The following is a 19,391-nucleotide window of genomic DNA, read 5'->3' on the forward strand; positions in this document are numbered from 1 at the left end:
TTTTTATTTATCCACCTGAAACAATGGCAACAGAAACTGCTTCTTAGTTAACACCATGAATCAGACACACGAAAACACATTCCTCAGTGTTGTCTTTTCTCTCAGAGCCAAACAAAAAGCAATTTACCTTTGCAGAGTCATATTCAAAGAGCCTGTACAACCCTTAATCTTGTTCTGGGCTTCAAGATGAGTCATGCCATGTGCACTTATTCCATCAATGCTGAGAACCACATCACCTATTCTTACGTTTGCCTGGGATGCTTTGCCGCCATCTTTTAGCTGTAAAAAATATATTTCATTAGAATTGTCACTCTTTAAAAATAAACACAGACGAAAATTATACTTTTGTTATATCAAAAGAGAAGTATATTAATATACTATTAGACAAAGTAATACAAATTATCTTGCTTAACAGGTAAAGTTAAAATTCAAATGACTTTCATACTTATTTCCTTAAATTCTTACTTGTTTTCTAAAAAACTGAACTAATTGTCTGAGAAAAGGTCCCTGATAAGTTCTCCATTTCTTTACTGTATAACAGTAGTGTGTGATTGTTACAAATAAGGAAGAGAAGTAGGCAAGGCAACTACATTTTAGCAGAAAAAAAAAGAAAGTAATATGAATAGGGTATTTAATACTCTTTTAGAAATAACTTTTAAAACTCTTTAAACAGCTGTATTTTTGTTTGAGCACAAAGAGTAATACAGATGGAGGATCTACTGAACTATCCTTCCTGTTGAGTCCAATTCATATCCAGCGTTTGAGGGACTGAATTCTTTAAGATCACAGGCCCAAATATCTTTTATGCTGGCTGTGCTTCCTGCTCCAGGCATTTAGAACGAGGGGACGAAAACCAGTTGTGTCTGAGACTGTCAGACTCATTTGTGTACCACGATCTTTAATCCCCAATCTTTTTTTCCCTTTTTACAAAATTTTCTACATGTTTACATTTAGTTTGATCTCCTTCAAACTTCATGTGTATCTATTTCATTGCTCCAAAAGGAGCAAACAAATATAAAATGACAGTAAAATGAAAGATGATACAAATTTAATAGATACTCAGAAACATGGAACAAGTACAAATCAAAAGGAACCATTCTAATTAAAATGACAAGCTTAGAATTCAGTAAGTACAAGTAGATCACAATGAATACTGGGCTGTTGGAAGACAGGTGAGACTAGGCCCAAAAAAGAAAGAAAGAAAACAACCACTATTTCTCTAATACTTAAAAGTGTAGATTTTATGCAGGGATGATGAAAAACATCTGGAAAAGGATAGTGGTAATGACTGCACAACACTGAAAATGTACTTAATGCAATTAATGAATTGTGCAATTAAAAATGGTTAAAATGTCTAATTTTTTTTTTTTTTTTTTGCCGTACGCTGGCCTCTCACTGCCGCGGCCTCTCCGGTTGCGGAGCACAGGCTCCAGATGCGCAGGCCCAGCGGCCATGGCTCACGGGCCCAGCCTTTCCGCAGCATGTGGGATCCTCCCAGACAGGGGCACGAACCCGCGTCCCCTGCATCGGCAGACGGACCCTCAACCACTGCGCCACCAGGGAAGCCCAAAATGCCTAATTTTTATATTTTACCACAATTTTTCTAAAACTAACAAAAACTAAATATTTTAGAGAACATTTTACTAAAATTACTTTTTGATTAAAAGAAAAACATCCCTCAGCAAACTGAACGAGGGGTGAGTGCTAGAATTCATAATCTGGAAGCAAAGCAATAAATACAACTGGATATTGTATGCTCAGATAGGTTTTGATTACCATCAGTTGTCAAATCCTTTCCTTAAAAATAACGATCAAGGCAGATCAATCCTAGTGTACAAGAACAACTCTTTGGATCTAAAATCAAGAAAACAGTACTGACTGCTAGATCCACCCAGCCAGCACCCATGTCTGCGCTTCTCCCCAACTACCCTTAAGCTAGAAGTGTGCCTGACACTATAGACCTTCGTTATAATATATACTGAATGAATGGATGCCACGTATTTATTATTTAACACTGGCAAAATCTATGGCTTGTTTTAAAGTGCAAAATTAGGAGGAACTAAAATTTTAAATAATTTGAAATTTATCTCATTTAACACATAACTATCAAATGATGGACATAGTTCTTGAAATTAGTAAGAAAAAATATCTATTTGAGCAAGAATATGTAAAATCTAACAGATACAAAGTGTAAAATAAAAGATCTCAAACCTTTCAAATGAAATATTCTCTATTATATACATAGTACATAGAGTTGACCCTTGAGCCACGTGAGTTTGAACTGCGTGGGTCCACTCACATGCGGATTTTTTTCAACAGTGAATGCTATAGTACTACATGGTATGTGTGTTTGTATACGGAGGAACCAAACTATATGTACGGAGGACAGACTATAAATTACAGGCGGATTTTCAACTTCGCAGAGGGCCAGTGCCTCTAATCCCCAAGTGTTCAAGGGTCAAGTGTAGTGATTCTGTTTTCATCTTTGTACTAATGTGAACAAACAAAACAACTCCTCTCAGCTGCCCAGATATTTAAAGGTAAGAAAAATTAATGAAATGTTGACAATAAAGAAATAAATTTCCAGAGTAATAAAACAGATGAAAATTTAATGCATATCAAACTTATCAACATAGCTATATTACACACATGTGTATGTATATACATACATATAGACACACTTTTCATTATATATTATATGACTGGCGAAGTAATACCAAAATTCAATGAAAATTAAATAAAGTTAATCTGAATTCCAGGATCACTGGATCAAGAAGAAAAAAATTAAGATAGAACTTTATTAAGTATATTTTAAAATACTGTATAGACAGATATATTTATTAAAATATGAAAGTAATGTATGCGTGTGGAGGGAGTAAGAAAAAAGTCTTTAAAAATAATAATATCTACATTAAATGTTACAGTTTTACTGTATTAAGTAACAGGTGTGGGGACTTCCCTGGTGGTGCAGTGGTTAAGAATCCACCTGCCAGTGCAGGGGACACGGGTTCGAGCCCGGTCCGGGAAGATCCCACATGCCACGGAGCAACCAAGCCTGTGCACAACAACTACTGAGCCTGCGCTCTGGAGCCCACGAACCACAACTACTGAGCCCGCGTGCCACAGCTACTGAAGCCCGTGCGCCACAACTACTGAGCCTGTGCTCTAGAGCCCACGAGCCACAACCACTGAGCCCATGTGCCACAACTATTGAAACCCACGCGCCTAGAGCCTGTGCTCTGCAACAAGAGAAGCCACCGCAATGAGAAGTCCACGCACTGCAACGAAGAGTTGCCCCCACTCATCACAACTAGAGAAAGCCCGCGTGCAGCAACGAAGACCCAACGCAGCCAAACAATAAAAATAAATAAATAAATAATAGGTGTGGACTCTTAATAATTAGTATTTCTTTTTTATTAATATAAATATTAAAGAAATAATTTAATTTAATAACAAATAACTGTTCGTCTCTCCTGCACAGAACTAAATTGTTCAAACTGTGAAGGACATTTACAAAGAAAACAACTCCTAAATCTAGCAATGCCACCCATTTTCCATGGGGCTTACTTGTAGGGTTTTATAAAGATTATGTGAGATAACAGCTTAATAAATGTTAGCTATTATTATTATTATTATTCTCCTGACCTCAGATTACTAATCCAAGAAATGTGGAGGTTGTACTGGATGATGTCAAAGGCCTTCTAAGGTCCCTTCCAGTCTTAAAAGTTTTATCTATCTGTGAACTGTCTATACAAAGGTATAACTCTAATCCTAAAATAAGAGTCATATCTGAATGGTAGGGCAAAGGGACATCTATTCCCTACGAAAATAAATGAATGGAAATTTGAATCCTGATAATAAGACAAAAAATAAACATAATTTATCCTACATTTTGTTTTAGCCAAGAAGGGCATCCAAAAAAAAAAAAATTTTTTTTAACCAGAAATAGAACACAGCTAAATTACCTACCTCACCATTCTTCACATAAGATAGCCTTAAAATAGAAACACTGAAACCTAAGGGCATTTGCTCAAAATGTACCCAACTAAAGCAATTTAAATACTCCCAGTCCAGTAATATAAAGGTAATGAGCAATTAAGAAAATAATCTAATATTACTCAGCCATAAAAAGAAAAACAAAATTGAGTTATTTGTAGTGAGGTGGATGGACCTAGAGTCTGTCATACAGAGTGAAGACAGAAAGAGAAAAACAAATACCGTATGCTAACACATATATATGGAATCTTAAAAAAAAAAAAAAAAGTTTCTGAAGAACCTAGGGGCAGGACAGGAATAAAGATGCAGATGTAGAGAATGGACTTGAGGACACAGGGAGGGGGAAGGGTAAGCTGGGATGAAGTGAGAGAGTGGCATGGGCATATATACACTACCAAATGTAAAATAGATAGCTAGTGGGAAGCAGCTGCATAGCACAAGGAGATCAGCTTGGTGCTTTGTGACCACCTAGAGGGGTGGGATAGGGAGGGTGGGAGGGAGATGCAAGAGGGAGGGGATACAGGGATATATGTATACATATAGCTGATTCACTTTGTTATAAAGCAGAAACTAATACACCATTATAAAGCAATTATACTCCAATAAAGATGTTTAAAAAAAAAGAGAAAATAATCTAATCTAATCAAATGTCATACACTAGATAAAACTTACTCCTTTGTTGCAGCTGCCTACTCGATTCTGAGAGCCTATGATCTCAAGATGTTCAAATCCAACTTCTCAGAATTACCTATCTTTTTAGGCTTGCTTTTACTCTGCCACCCTTATTTTCAAAACATGGAGCATAGAAATCATATAGCCCCCGTGTTCTGCCGTTTCCTTGAGCACCACATCTAGGGAAATTACTAAATTTTGCTGATTCTTCCTTTTGTTTCCCATGCTAGTCCATACCCTGATCATCTGTCGCCTTGATCTTGCCTGCTGCCTACAGTAAGAGTTTTCCAAAGACCTCCTTACTGCCAAACTCTGCATGTTCCTTGCCCTTTCCTCCATCTTACTGTATTTCCATAATGGTGACCCTACTACCACTTCACACTGAGGAGTTCCATCATGTCCACTATTTATAAAATGAGGGTGAAAAACTTCAAATATCTTCTACTTCCTACAGTGTAGAATAAAGCTGAAGGCTGAAATAGAAGCAATCTATAACTAGTCATCAAGCTGCTTCCGACTTCAAAGCAAGCGCCATAAGGTCAGGGATCATATTTTATACTATGTTCTCAAGAGCCTTGAAGATTGTAGGTACTAGAAAAACAGATGATTAAACCACAGTAAATAAGAAATCAATGAATCTATCCATCCGTTTAATATGTGAAATTCTGGTATAAATATACTTAATTCACCGAAGAGAAAAATAGATAATCTGAAAATGAGAATCTTCAGTTAAACATTAGGCTGAGCTAACCTAAGAAAGGTCAAAAATCAAACTGTATTTTCAATAGAACAAAGTAAATCCATTTTGGATAGTTAGTTAATATATTTTTCCTAGGATTTCCAAAGAGGTGTCACAACTCCCCTTGGTACTTTATCTAACAAGTATTAGGAAGAGTTTAATTGTATTTAATCTCAACCCTTTCTCAATCAGTTATCAGAAATGTAAACAAATGCTCATCGCCATCTGTACAATCTTTCATGTTATTTAAACTGTCAAACAAACTCCTTTTTGTCTACAGTTTTTTTGAGCTTACTAATATTAATCATCTTGGATTTTTGACATTAACATCTTTTCTAAATCTCTAACCATCTTTATTATTCAATACTCAGGCTTTCTACTCACTATTTAAAGTGCAGAAAGAGCCTAAACGAACGCCAGTGGGAAAGGCCCAATGCACAGAAACAAATGTAAAGCTTGTTAAAGGTGGCATCTCATTGAAAACTCCTATGAGCTTTCATTTATCCCCAGAACTACTTCCTCAAGGCATCCACTCAATAGAACGATAAATTTTTTGCCTTAATTGGGTAGGATGTATCACTCTTAGGAATTGTGAGCAGCTAAGAAAAGACTACAAGGTCACTCATTATTTGCATAGTTCATTTTTTCCTTTGTTTTTTCAAGCCTAAATAGTCTGCATTTGTTTGAAGCAGTAATAACCTTCTGTCATCAGTAACTCTTGTACATACTATATGACAGCCATAAATGTGTGTGTATCTCATAAATGCACAATGTGTAGGAAGGAAGCAGTCATGGGAGGCTCCTGAGTCAGCTTCATTATAAATCAAACTAATCACAAGCAAATGCTTCTCCTTTGATCTTTAAATACATTTTTCAGTACTGTTGTCCAGTTTTCCATAAACTTAATTGTAGCTGTATGCTTCTTTAAAAACACTGCTTTGTGGTCTCACTTAAGTTGCAAGCAGACATGGCTGCAGATGTCAGAACTACCTCTGAACTTCTGTTTACTGATGCAGAAACCAGGACAACTGTATGCTCTTCAAGAGAATGGTCTCTTTACTGAGCCTCCCCATTGACTTAGATAAGAAAGGATCTAATATCAACCACCTGTTATCAGACTACGCCATCAATTCACATAGGCTGGACATCTACCTCAAGCACCTAAGGGCAGAGAAGACAACTTTTCAAACTGACCAGTCAGACCTGATTTTTCCCTTCCCTCCTTAAAGGAAGACCAAACACCCCTCTTCTCTTCCCTCTGCTTCTCTAAGCCTCAACTTTCTCTTCACTTACCAAAAGAGCTTGATATGCCACCGAATCAGAACCCCGGCTCCCCGTGTCCTCCTTCCCTGCTTACCACTATTCAAGTCTGAATTTTCCAAACTCCATTCCCACAGAATGGTGGCCTCAAGATCACCACTTTCCAGGACAGTCTGGCCACTGTGCCAAAAGGCCAAAGGATAAGAATCAATGAGGCGGGCTTCCCTGGTGGCGCCGTGGTTGGGAGTCCGCCTGCCGATGCAGGGGACACGGGTTCGTGCCTCGGTCCAGAAGGATCCCACATGCCGCAGAGCGGCTGGGCCCGTGAACCATGGCCACTGAGCCTGTGCGTCCGGAGCCTGTGCTCCGCAACGGTAGAGGCCACAACAGTGAGAGGCCGGTGTACAGCAAAAAAAAAAAAAAAAAAAAAAAAAGAATCAGTAAGGTGATATTGGTGAAGAAATCTTGAACTGGGGGTCAGGGAAGGGCAGGAAGGAAAGAAAACAAAAGAACACATGACAAGGGAGGGCACTGGGAAGAAGGCAGAATAGGGAACCAAGGCCATGAGCAAAGAAAGGGTCATGAGATGTCCCTGATTTGGGGTCCAGGCCTTCTCTCTGGGTGTGTTGTACATCACCGTGCACGTGCACAAAATAATGGAAATATTTAACAGAACATCAAGATAGTAACTAATTATAGAAGCAAGAAGATCTTACACTTTAATTGAATAACTAAAATAACCTAAATGACTATAACTATGATGTAGAGGCAATTAACTCACAGTAATATTTATGTATGTCATCAAACATGTCATTATCTTTATTGGACTCAAGTAAAATTTATAACTAAACTCCCAAATGCTTATTAGCCTCTATACAAATGTGCGGATCCAACAGTATTTCTTCTTAAAACTTTTTAACAAAAGAGGAAAGTAGTACTATGTCTTTATAAAACTGCATTGAAAGTAAAATACTATCTCAAGATAGCATACCACTTAGACGAGGATCTCAAAGACACACTGAAGAGAAAAATCTGTCTTATCCATAAAGAAGTAAACTACTTGGGATTCATAAGGGGTTATAGCTATCCCTGTTAAACTAACCCTGCCCCATAGCTATTACCTCTTAAGAGGCATATCATAGAAGCAAACCAATCATTGAACTCATAGCAAAAACCAAACAAAATCAAAGGAAGCAGTATAGAGCTTTCATTTTTAAAAGTTAGAACACAGTATGGCAGATATCACTTTAAGTAAGTCTAACTGCTTAAGCTTTCTGTCTAAAATGAACATTTAACACAGCTGCTATACTGTCTGCAGCCTTTTCATAAAAAGGCAAAATGTTTAGTCATAGCAGTGACTCCAACACTATCTTAGAATTCCCTAATGAAATGTATCCTTCCAAATCATAGGGAACTCTCAGTATGCACATAGAAACCGCTATCTGTCTTCCCTTGGAAATAAGCCAGCAGTTCCAAACCTCAGAAAACAGGTGCCAGCAATAGAAATATTTTTTGAAAATATATGTGCCCAAGAACATTAGAGATCATTTTATAATACAGATAACATTGTATCAGTCAGATGTTTACTGAGAACAATCTATGCTGGTTCAAAAGAACTGGTATTAATCCGATTAATAAGATCAAGATTGGTATTAATCCTATTATATGCTACAGGTAACAAATAGAAGACAGGTACCTATATAATAAGCCACTGCCAACGTCCAGTTTTCAACCTCCTGCATATTTTCAACAAATATGGAATGCTTGGGAATGTGTGACCCTAACGCCATGGGTATGACAGGAATGCCATCAGGCTTAGTAAATGTAAAAAAAGGAACACATAAATATGACAGCTACAGAAAGAAACACTAACAGAAATTTCCCATGTCCAAAAACCATGGGAACTAAACCATGGGAAAAGAAAAGCTATTGTTTTTCTAACAGTGCCATTACCAAAATTCAGAGAAATACATATACTAAAAAAATTATATCCATCTGACCAACAGGATCTTCGTGAGGCAGAGGAAAGCACAGAGAAAAATCTCATTTTAAAAAATACCTAATTAATGGGCAATCTTTAATTTTGCTTTAAAATATATTTTCTAGTAGTACCTACTGTAGAATAAAAAATCTGAATCCAGTTAGGAGCCTATGGTCAAAAGTATCTAGGTGTTTATCTCCCACATACTTCCCAGAATACTGTGAATATGATTTTTTTGCACTACCACCCCCCAAAAATACCTAAGACTAAATGAGCATTATTCCAAAAGAGAGAACTCACAGAACTTGTTTTCCTGCCAAATGATGAATGCTACTCAATTACCAGGAAATATCACAAATGAAGAAAAATGGTCAGAGTTTTCAGCCACCAAAATGAGCCGAAGAACACTGAGAAGTACTAAATTTTTTCCAAACATATCCTTCAAGGCTTTTTTTCAAATCCCAATTTATTTACTACCGCTCCAGTGCTTATTAATCTGCCCTATGTTACTACACTCAACACTTAAAGGTGTTCTGTCTTGCACTGTTTATTGTTATAGAATGTTGGCACCTCCACTGGCCTACAAATGCAACTCAGCTACGTACAAAATGTCAGTCTCTGGCCTGGATGTCTAGTGTGAATGTGCCCCTTTAAACCTGGAGGCTACTTTGAATTCATTTGAACACCTTTTTTGTGAAATAAACTGACTTGGCTTTCTATAGGTCAGAATAGGGAGATAAAACAAGCAATCACTGATGTCTCTCAGTGAGTACGTTTGTAAAATCCTGACTCGTGGGCACTGGTTACTTTAACTATGGGCCTTATTTTTTAGCTTATGAGTCAAACAGTAATCAATTTTACCCAAAAGTCTGAGAATACACCTTATATGGTAGCAACGAAGAGAATACCTCAAAGTATGTGTCATTATGCCTTACAAAACCAAACGGAAGTGAGGGTGATTACTCCTCTTTCCTTATGTAGTCACTGAGCTACCTAGTTCAAAACATATGTTGCTCTGCTAATATGTTTGTTCTAGTAGTCTAAACGTATTTCCTTGATGAGTCCTACTTAATTGAAACATCTTTATTCTTCTCTACCAGTGACCTAATAAAATAGAAACATGCCTTCTTAAACTGCAATTCACTATTAAGATGCCACATAACATTTTCTTTCAGTTAATCCATATGTGTTTAAGCCCAGAGATTTAATGTGCTCTGTAGTCCATGTGTGAATATAATTCTACCAGAAATGTGAAAAGTATGGCGGTTTGCTAAAAAAAAAAGAGCACATCCACAAACATCTCAAAATCAAACAAATTTGTTACTTACAGAGAAACTAGTGTTTCTATATAGTCCATTCTATAATTATAAGGAAAATGGTAAGAAATGTCAGAGAGCTATACAGGTTCAAAATGAATTAGTCAACTCTAGTTTACCTGAGAACAGATTAACACGGAAATTCACACATTTCAACCCTCCCTCCTCTTAAGGTTCTTTTCAATGATGAGATGAATCCCCCTCAAAATTGTATGCAAATTGTGTGCAAGTATACATGTATTTTCCACTGAGTTGGTCCACAGCTTTCCCCAAATTCTCAAAGGTATCTATGACCAAAAGAAATGTTATGAACTAATGATTTAGTGAAATCTTAGAACACTGTTTCTCAAAGTGTGGTTCCTAAACCACCAGTGCCAGCATACTTCAATGACAGGGGAAACAAATCACAAGACCTTCAAAACCCACATGCTAAAGATGTTTCAAAACAAAAACAAAAATCTGTTAGCATCAAGAAAATTTAAGAACTCAGAACAGAATTAATATTTATTCAAAGTGGTGCAAAATCATGACTTCAGATGCTAACAGCAGATAAGTATAGCTTAAAAAAGCGGGGACTCGCTTTTAAACTTTTAAAATCTTCATAGCATAAATCACTAACATCTAATAAGGGTCTCTATTCCAATGAGGCACTACATTCAATACGGAATTCTGAGAACAGGCATAGCCCTTCCCCTTATCTACCGTTTTCTACTATTTAACTTTTCCCACCTGTATTGCAACTCTTCAGAAAGCAGTGCTCCTCAAACTATCTGTGGTGGAAGATACCATCTGGGGAAAGATTTCTCCCCATTTGCCTTTACCAATTCTTCTGTAATCTACAATAAATTACTGAAAAAACAAAATTTAAAGAAGCCACTCAAATTATAAGACCAAATTCTTTATCATCAGATTCAATAGACATAAAATTACTCTGTCAAAAGACAAAAGTTTCTAGATACTTACTCTTCACTTCTATCCTTATTTCATCTCAAACTGCAACTGACAGTTTGCTGATCTGAAGACCAGCAAGGATGCTCCTTCTAGGCAAGGACTACATCTTTTATTTCTCTTTAGGTTCATTGTACAAAGACTTAAACATAATACACAATAAACATGTGATGAATCACCACACTGGAAATTAAAGGTATTTAGTAAATAGGCTATTATTTAATAATTTAACCCATTTCCTTTTTTTTTTTTTGCTCTTATGTTAAACAAAGTGATGAATGATACTGTACATTTATTTTGGCACACTTATCTGACTTTCTTTAGGAATTATTTCTAAAAAGGTATGCACATTTAAATTTTTGATGCACGACACTAGATTGCCGGCAAGAATATTTGCAGCCATTTACAATCCTGCAAACTGTGTATGAGAATGTCCGTTATCCACACCGTTGCGACCCTTAGTTTTATAAAAGAAACCTGAGGGTAATTCTAGCTCCACCACTAACAAATCCTGTGACCTTGGGCAAGTCATTTACCCCTCTGGCCTCATTCTGCTCAGCTGTACAGGAGAGTTGGATCAAATGTTCTAGGGTCCCTTTCAACTCTAAACCATAATAAATATTTACAGACTTTACAACCTCTCATTAAAGTCATTACAATCAGTATCCGTTACTCAGGCACTAAAATGAATTTTGTATTATTCTCCAATTACTTCATACATATTACACTTATTTCTTCATTACAAAACACTAAAATGGCAAACATGGGTGCTTTTCAAAAACCTGAAACTGTGTCAACATTAGAAACTCAAAAGGTTGGATTTTGGAGCTAATTACGAGAGAAGAGAATCTAGCTTATCTACTTTTTCAGATCCCAAATGAGTTTTTCTTTTAGAATGAATTAGCCTAAATGACAAGACTCTCCTTTCCACTGGTAGCAGCTGAACCCTCTGGCATTTAATGCTGAGTTATGCCTTCATTCATACCGAGTGAGTACGTATGGACCAGATGCTAATGACTATAAGAATAAATTATTAGGCTAATGGGGAAACCAAATACTCATTTATTCCATCATTTAACAAATACTTGCCAGGTGTCTATTATGTGCCAGGCTATTCTAGACACCGTGATACAACAAACAAAATGAATCCATGCCCTCATGGAACTTTACTTCAATCAACTGGAAAGAGAAAGTCAACATATAAACATGCAGATAACTAACTAAATGTCAGGCCTATAATAAAGGGCACAGTAAGTGACAATAAGTAACTTCAGAAGAATCTAAGTCCACAAGTTGCTTCCACATCAACTCATGTGGGTGTTCTTCACGTTTCCATTGCTTAGAACAGACTGCTTACATTTACAACTATTACTCCTGGATACCATACTGTTCCAAGAAATCCATGCTTGTCAATTCCTGGCTCCTTTCAGTGCTGTTTCTACCATGCCCTTTCTCTCATCCCTTAAAGAAGATGGGTAAGTCTTCACTCCATTCCCATCTCCGGAAGTGTGATCTCAGTTTCCTTTGTACATCTGTAGCCTTTAAGAACTAAGACTCATCAAAACTTGGACCCAAGGATTTAACACTTGCTGTACATGGAATTATTTTATTTATCCCGCTTGGGATTTGTTGAGGGGGAATAAGAAAACAAACAAACAAACAAAAACCCCTGGGAATCCTTTCCTTCCAGCTCTCTTTCTTTAGGTCAGAACTACTACCAATACCCTTTTATGGGTCTCCTATGCCTTTTCCTGCCATCCCAGGTTTATTTTTCCAGCCCAGGAATCCAGCCTGCACAGCTGGCTTTCATTGAGAGGGCACCAATTGTTGGTAGATCAGGTCTAGCACTCGGGTCTCTAGTCACAAAACACTGATTTACCCTAGAGGCTTTACTCCCTCCACAGAAAGCAAACACGTGATCACAAACAGCAGCAAGACATGAAAAGGAAATGTTCTTACGTCAGTGCCACTATTTTTTTTTTTTCCTTTTTTAAACTAAAAGAGACTGGAGCAACACTGAAGAATTCTTGTTTCAGTGTGACTGGTGTAGCATATGTGTCTGAGCTCTGGGCAACATGGGACTTGGCAGGGGGCAGGGTGCTGACAGCCGTCAGGGAAAGTCTATTAAGCAATGTCACTGTTTCCAGTTGCGCAAAGCCTGCACAGAGGTGGGAGTGAGGGAGTGGAAGGGGCCAAGATTTTGGTTCCTTGGTAGAATACGCCTGAAGCATATCGTCTGCTGTTTCATCTTCACCCTGTTTCCACTTACTACACCAGCACTTCGATGAATCAAACCACCTCTTCCCTTCAGAGTAAGAGCCCAGGGTCACTTAACTATAAGGACAGGACTAAAGCCATTATTGTTAAAGAAAGCAAACATTTACTGGCAGAGGTTACAGGTAAATCTAGTCTCAGAGCTTTTCTTGTATAAATCAAAAATATCACTACTACCAGCTGTTGATCACTCTTGAATGATGAAAGACCAATGTCTTACTTAAGTCTTTGAGTTAAGGTGCTGAGTTGGCCAAAAAGTTCCTTCGGTTTTTAAAGTAAAAATAAAAGACACATTTTTCATTTTCACCAAGAATTTTATTGAACAACGTATTCACCCTTTTGTTCCATTACCTTCTGCCATTTTTCAGGCAACCTCATAATTCCATCTTCCCAAAACTGTTTAGCTTTTTGAGCAAAGAACTGTTCCAGGTGCCTTTTACAGTCTTCCAGGGAGTTGAAATTTTTTCCATTGAGAGAATTTTGTAAAGACCAAAATAAATGGAAATCCGAAGGTACAATGTCTGGTGAATACGGCGGATGAATCAGAACTTCCCAGCCAAGCTGGAACAGTTTTTGCCTGGTCATCAAAGAAACATGTGGTCTTGCGTTATCCTGATGGAAGATTATGCGTTTTCTGTTGACTAATTCCAGACGCTTTCCGTCTAGTGCTGCTTTCAGTTGGTCTAATTGGGAGCAGTACTTGTTGGAATTAATCGTTTGGTTTTCCAGAAAAAGCTCAGAATAGAGGACTCCCTTCCAATCCCACCACAATCACAACATCCCATTCTTTGGATGAAGACCGGCCTTTGGTGTGGTTGGTGTGGTTCATTTCGCTTGCCCCACTATCTCTTTCATTCCACGTTACTGTACAGTTTCCACATTTCATCGCCCATCACAATTTGTTTAAAAAAAAAAACGTTTTCATTACGTTTAAGTAGAGAATCGCATGGGGAAATATGGTCAAGAAGGCCTTTTCCTCTTAACTTACGTGGAACACAAACATCAAAGTGATTCGTATAACCAAGCTGGTGCAAATGATTTTCAACACTTGATTTGGATATTTTGAGTATGTCGGCTATCTCTCACATGGTGTAACATTTTCAATTAATGTCTCGATTTGATCGCTATCAACTTCAAGTGGTCTACCCAACCGTGGAGATCGTCCAGCGAGAAATCTCCAGCATTAAACTTCACAAACCACTTTTCACACGTTCAATCAGTCACAGCACCTTCTCCATAAGCTGCACAAATCTTTTTTCGCGTTTCACTTGAATTTTAACCTTTCTTGAAATAATAAAGCATAATATGCCAAAAATGTTGCTTTTTTTCTTCCATCTTCACTATGGAAATGGCTACACAAAAATTCACCAGTTTTGGTAAGTTTTTTTAAAAAATGCATGCTGAGCACTTGATCCTATAAATATCAATTAACTCCATCTTGTTTAATGTATCATTTAAAGCTTGTGTTTCCTTATTTATTTTCATTTTGGATGTTCTGTCCATTGGTGAAAGTGGGGTGTTAAAAGTCCCCTACTATGATTGTGTTACTGTCGATTGTGTTACTGTGTTTCCCTTTATGGCTGTTAGCATTTGCCTTATGCACTGAGGTGCTCCTATGTTGGGTGCATAAATATTTACAATTGTTATATCTTCTTCTTGGATCGATCCCTTGATCCCTTATGTAGTGTCCCTCTTTGTCTCTTGTAATAGTCTTTATCTTAACGTCTACTTTGTCTGATATGAGAATTGTTACTTCTCCAGGATAGATCATATCTTGGGTCACAAATCAAGCCTTGGTAAATTTAAGAAAACTGAAATCATATCAAGTATCTTTTCTGACCACAATGCTATGAGACTACATATCAATTACAGGAAAAGATCTGTAAAAAATAAAAACACATGGAGGCTAAACAATACACTACTTAATAATGAAGTGACCACTGAAGAAATCAAAGAGGAAATCAAAAAATACCTAGAAACAAATGACAATGAAGACATGACGACCCAAAACCTATGGGATGAAGCAAAAGCAGTTTTAAGAGGGAAGTTTATAGCAATACAATCCTACCTTAAGAAACAGGAAACATCTCGAAGAAACAACCTAACCTTGCACCTAAAGCAATTAGAGAAAGAAGAACAAAAAAAACCCAAAGTTAGCAGAAGGAGAGAAATCATACAGATCAGATCAGAAATAAATGAAAAAGAAATGAAGGAAACGATAGCAAAGAACAATAAAACTAAAAGCTGGTTCTTTGAGAAGATAAACAAAATTGATAAACCATTAGCCAGACTCATCAAGAAAAAAAGGGAGAAGACTCAAATCAATAGAATTAGAAATGAAAATGGAGAAGTAACAACTGACACTGCAGAAATACAAAGGATCCTGAGAGATTACTACAAGCAACTCTATGCCAATAAAATGGACAACCTGGAAGAAATGGACAAATTCTTAGAACTGCACAAGCTGCCAAGACTGACCAGGAAGAAATAGAAAATATGAACAGACCAATCACCAGCACTGAAATTGAAACTGTGATTAAAATCCTTCCAACAAACAAAAGCCCAGGATGAGATGGCTTCACAGGTGAATTCTATCAAACATTTACAGAAGAGCTAACACCTATCCTTCTCAAACTCTTCCAAAATATAGCAGAGGGAGGAACAATCCCAAACTCATTCTACGAGGCCACCATCACCCTGATACCAAAACCAGACAAGGATGTCACAAAGAAAGAAAACTACAGGCCAATATCACTGATGAACATAGATGCAAAAGTCCTCAACAAAATACTAGCAAACAGAATTCAACAGCACATTAAAAGGATCATACACCATGATCAAGTGGGGTTTATCACAAGAATGCTAGGATTCTTCAATATATGCAAATCAATCAACATGATATACCATATTAACAAACTGAAGGAGAAAAACCATATGATCATCTCAATAGATGCAGAGAAAGCTTTCGACAAAATTCAACACCCATTTATGATAAAAACCCTGCAGAAAGTAGGCATAGAGGGAACTTTCCTCAACATAATAAAGGCCATATATGACAAACCCACAGCCAACATCGTCCTCAATGGTGAAAAACTGAAAGCATTTCCACTAAGATCAGGAACAAGACAAGTTTGCCCACTCTCACCACTCTTATTCAACATAGTTTTGGAAGTTTTAGCCACAGCAATCAGAGAAGAAAAAGAAATAAAAGGAATCCAAATTGGAAAAGAAGAAGTAAAGCTGTCACTGTTTGCAGATGACATGATACTATACATAAAGAATCCTAAAGATGCTACCAGAAAACTACTAGAGCTAATCAATGAATTTGGTAAAATTGCAGGATACAAAATTAATGCACAAAAATCTCTGGCATTCTTATACACTAATGATGAAAAATCTGAAAGTGAAATCAAGAAAACACTCCCATTTACCACTGCAACAAAAAGAATAAAATATCTAGGAAAAAACCTACTTAAGGAGACTAAAGACCTGTATGCAGAAAATTATAAGACGCTGATGAAAGAAATTAAAGATGATACAAATAGATGGAGAGATATACCATGTTCTTGGATTGGAAGAATCAACACTGTGAAAATGACTGTACTACCCAAAGCAATCTACAGATTCAATGCAATCCCTAACAAACTACCACTGGCATTTTTCACAGAACTAGAACAAAAAATTTCACAATTTGTATGGAAACACACAAGACCCCGAATAGCCAAAGCAATCTTGAGAACGAAAAGTGGAGCTGGAGGAATCAGGCTCCCTGACTTCAGACTATACTACGAAGCTACAGTAATCAAGACAGTACGGTACTGGCGCAAAAACAGAAATATACATCAATGGAACGGGATAGAAAGCCCAGAGATAAACGCATGCACATATGGTCACCTTATCTTTGATAAAGGAGGCAAGAATATACAGTGGAGAAATGACAGTCTCTTGAATAAGTGGTGTTGGGAAAACTGGACAGGGTACATGTATAAGTATGAAATTAGAACACTCCCTAACACCATACAAAAAAATAAACTCAAAATGGATTAAAGACCTAAATGTAAGGCCAGACACTATCAAACTCTTAGAGGAAAACATAGGCAGAACACTCTATGACATAAATCACAGCAAGATCCTTTTTGACCCACTTCCTAGAGAAATGGAAATAAAAACAAAAATAAACAAATGGGACCTAATGAAACTTAAAAGCTTTTGCTCAGCAAAGGAAACCATAAACAAGACCAAAAGACAACACTCACAATGGGAGAAAATATTTGCAAATGAAGCAACTGACAAAGGATTAATCTCCAAAATTTACAAGCAGCTCATGCAGCTCAATAACAAAAAAACAAACAACCCAATCCAAAAATGGGCAGAAGACCTAAATAGACATTTCTCCAAAGAAGATATACAGACTGCCAAAAACACATGAAAGAATGCTCAACATCATTATCATTAGAGAAATGCAAATCAAAACTACAATGAGATATCATCTCACACCAGTGAGAATGGCCATCATAAAAAAATCTAGAAACAATACATGCTGGAGATGGTGTGGAGAAAAGGGAACACTCTTGCATGTTGGTGGGAATGTAATTTGATACAGCCACTATGGAGAACAGTATGGAGGTTCCTTAAAAAACTCCAAATAGAACTTCCATACGACCCAGCAATCCCACTACTGGGCATATACCCTGAGAAAACCATAATTCAGAAAGAGTCATGTACCAAAATGTTCATTGAAGCTCTATTTACAATAGCCAGGATATGCAAGTGACCTAAGTGCCCATCGACAGACGAATGGATAGAGAAGATGTGATACATATATACAATGGAATATTACTCATCCATAAAAAGAAACGAAATTGAGTTATTTGTAGTGAGATGGATGGACCTAGAGTCTGTCATACAGAGTGAAGTAAGTCAGAAAGAGAAAAACAAATACCGTATGCTAACACATATATATGGAATCTAAGAAAAAAAAAAAAAGGTCATGAAGTTCCTAGGGGTAAGACGGGAATAAAGACACAGACCTACTGGAGAATGGACTTGAGGATATGGGGAGGTTGAAGTGTAAGCTGTGACAAAGTGAGAGAGTGGCATGGACATATATATACTACCAAACATAAAACGGCTAGTGGGAAGCAGCCGCATAGCACAGGGAGATCAGCTCAGTGCTTTTTGACCACCTAGAGGGGTGGGATAGGGAAGGTAGGAGGGAGGGAGACACAAGAGGGAAGAGATATGGGAACATATGTATATGTATAACTGATTCACTTTGTTATACAGCAGAAACTAACAGAAACTAACACACTATTGTAAAGCAATTATACTCCAATAAAGATGTTAAAAAAAATGCATGCTGATATGACAGCTGTCACAATACAATCTAACAAAATTGTTCTGAATAAAGTTAAAGGCAACTAAGCACTACGGGAGCCATCTTTCAGAAAAAACAAACGAACTTTTTTGGCCAACCCAGTAGTTGACATAAATTCCATTCTTTCAGTGAATGGTTATTGAGTACCTGATTATACCAGTGAATAAGGTACCTTGCATGCATGTATGTGTGTATGTGTGTGTGTGTGTGTGTGTGTGTGTGAGAGAGAGAGAGAGAGAGAAAGAGAGAGAGAGAATGTGGGGGAGAGGGGCAGGAAAGGGGAGGTAACAGAGTTATATTTTTAATTGTTAGAAGTATGTGAAATTAACATAATATTTATAAGACTAACTATCATTTATTGAGTACTCATCACATGCCAGGCACTATACTAGACACTTGTTGACTTTCTCTTTTTACAAAACCTTCCATTTCCATATGCAAAACGACAAAGATCAGATAACAAATGAAAAATACCACATTTGCTCTTCATCTCATGGGTTAACATCTTGCCTTAAAATTTCTTCGATATATGCAAACATCTATTCAAAAAGTTAAACATTAAGAATACATTTCCAAGAAAATATATCTGGCAAACCCCTGGTTAGGTTAGGTATTATTCTCTGCTAACAATTATTGTAAGCCATTTCCCCAACTTCCAAGTAAGATGGAAAATAGCACACCATATTACAATATTATTTGAGTTAGAAAACTCTTACTCTGACGTAAAAGCCTGTAACTCGTCTGTAAGTTCTCCAGCAACACTGTTCAACATTATAGACATAAACTAGAGACCAATGTGCTCACATGTAACGTCTAATAGCTCAGAAA

The 19,391-nt window shown here is 37.1% G+C and overlaps 1 protein-coding gene across 13 annotated transcripts in view; it reads right to left on the bottom strand.

Moving 5' to 3' along the window:
- Positions 1-19,391, bottom strand: part of PDLIM5 (PDZ and LIM domain 5) — a 211,962-nt gene that overhangs the window by 146,309 nt on the left and 46,262 nt on the right. For all 13 annotated transcript variants that reach the window (XM_030865651.2, XM_060299779.1, XM_060299782.1 and 10 more), the window contains exon 3: positions 128-279. In XM_030865651.2, coding sequence (XP_030721511.1) covers positions 128-279 — 152 coding nt within the window. The remainder of the gene's footprint in view (positions 1-127; positions 280-19,391) is intronic.

This window comes from Globicephala melas, chromosome 5 (assembly GCF_963455315.2).
Source record: "Globicephala melas chromosome 5, mGloMel1.2, whole genome shotgun sequence".
Classification (NCBI taxonomy): domain Eukaryota; kingdom Metazoa; phylum Chordata; class Mammalia; order Artiodactyla; family Delphinidae; genus Globicephala; species Globicephala melas.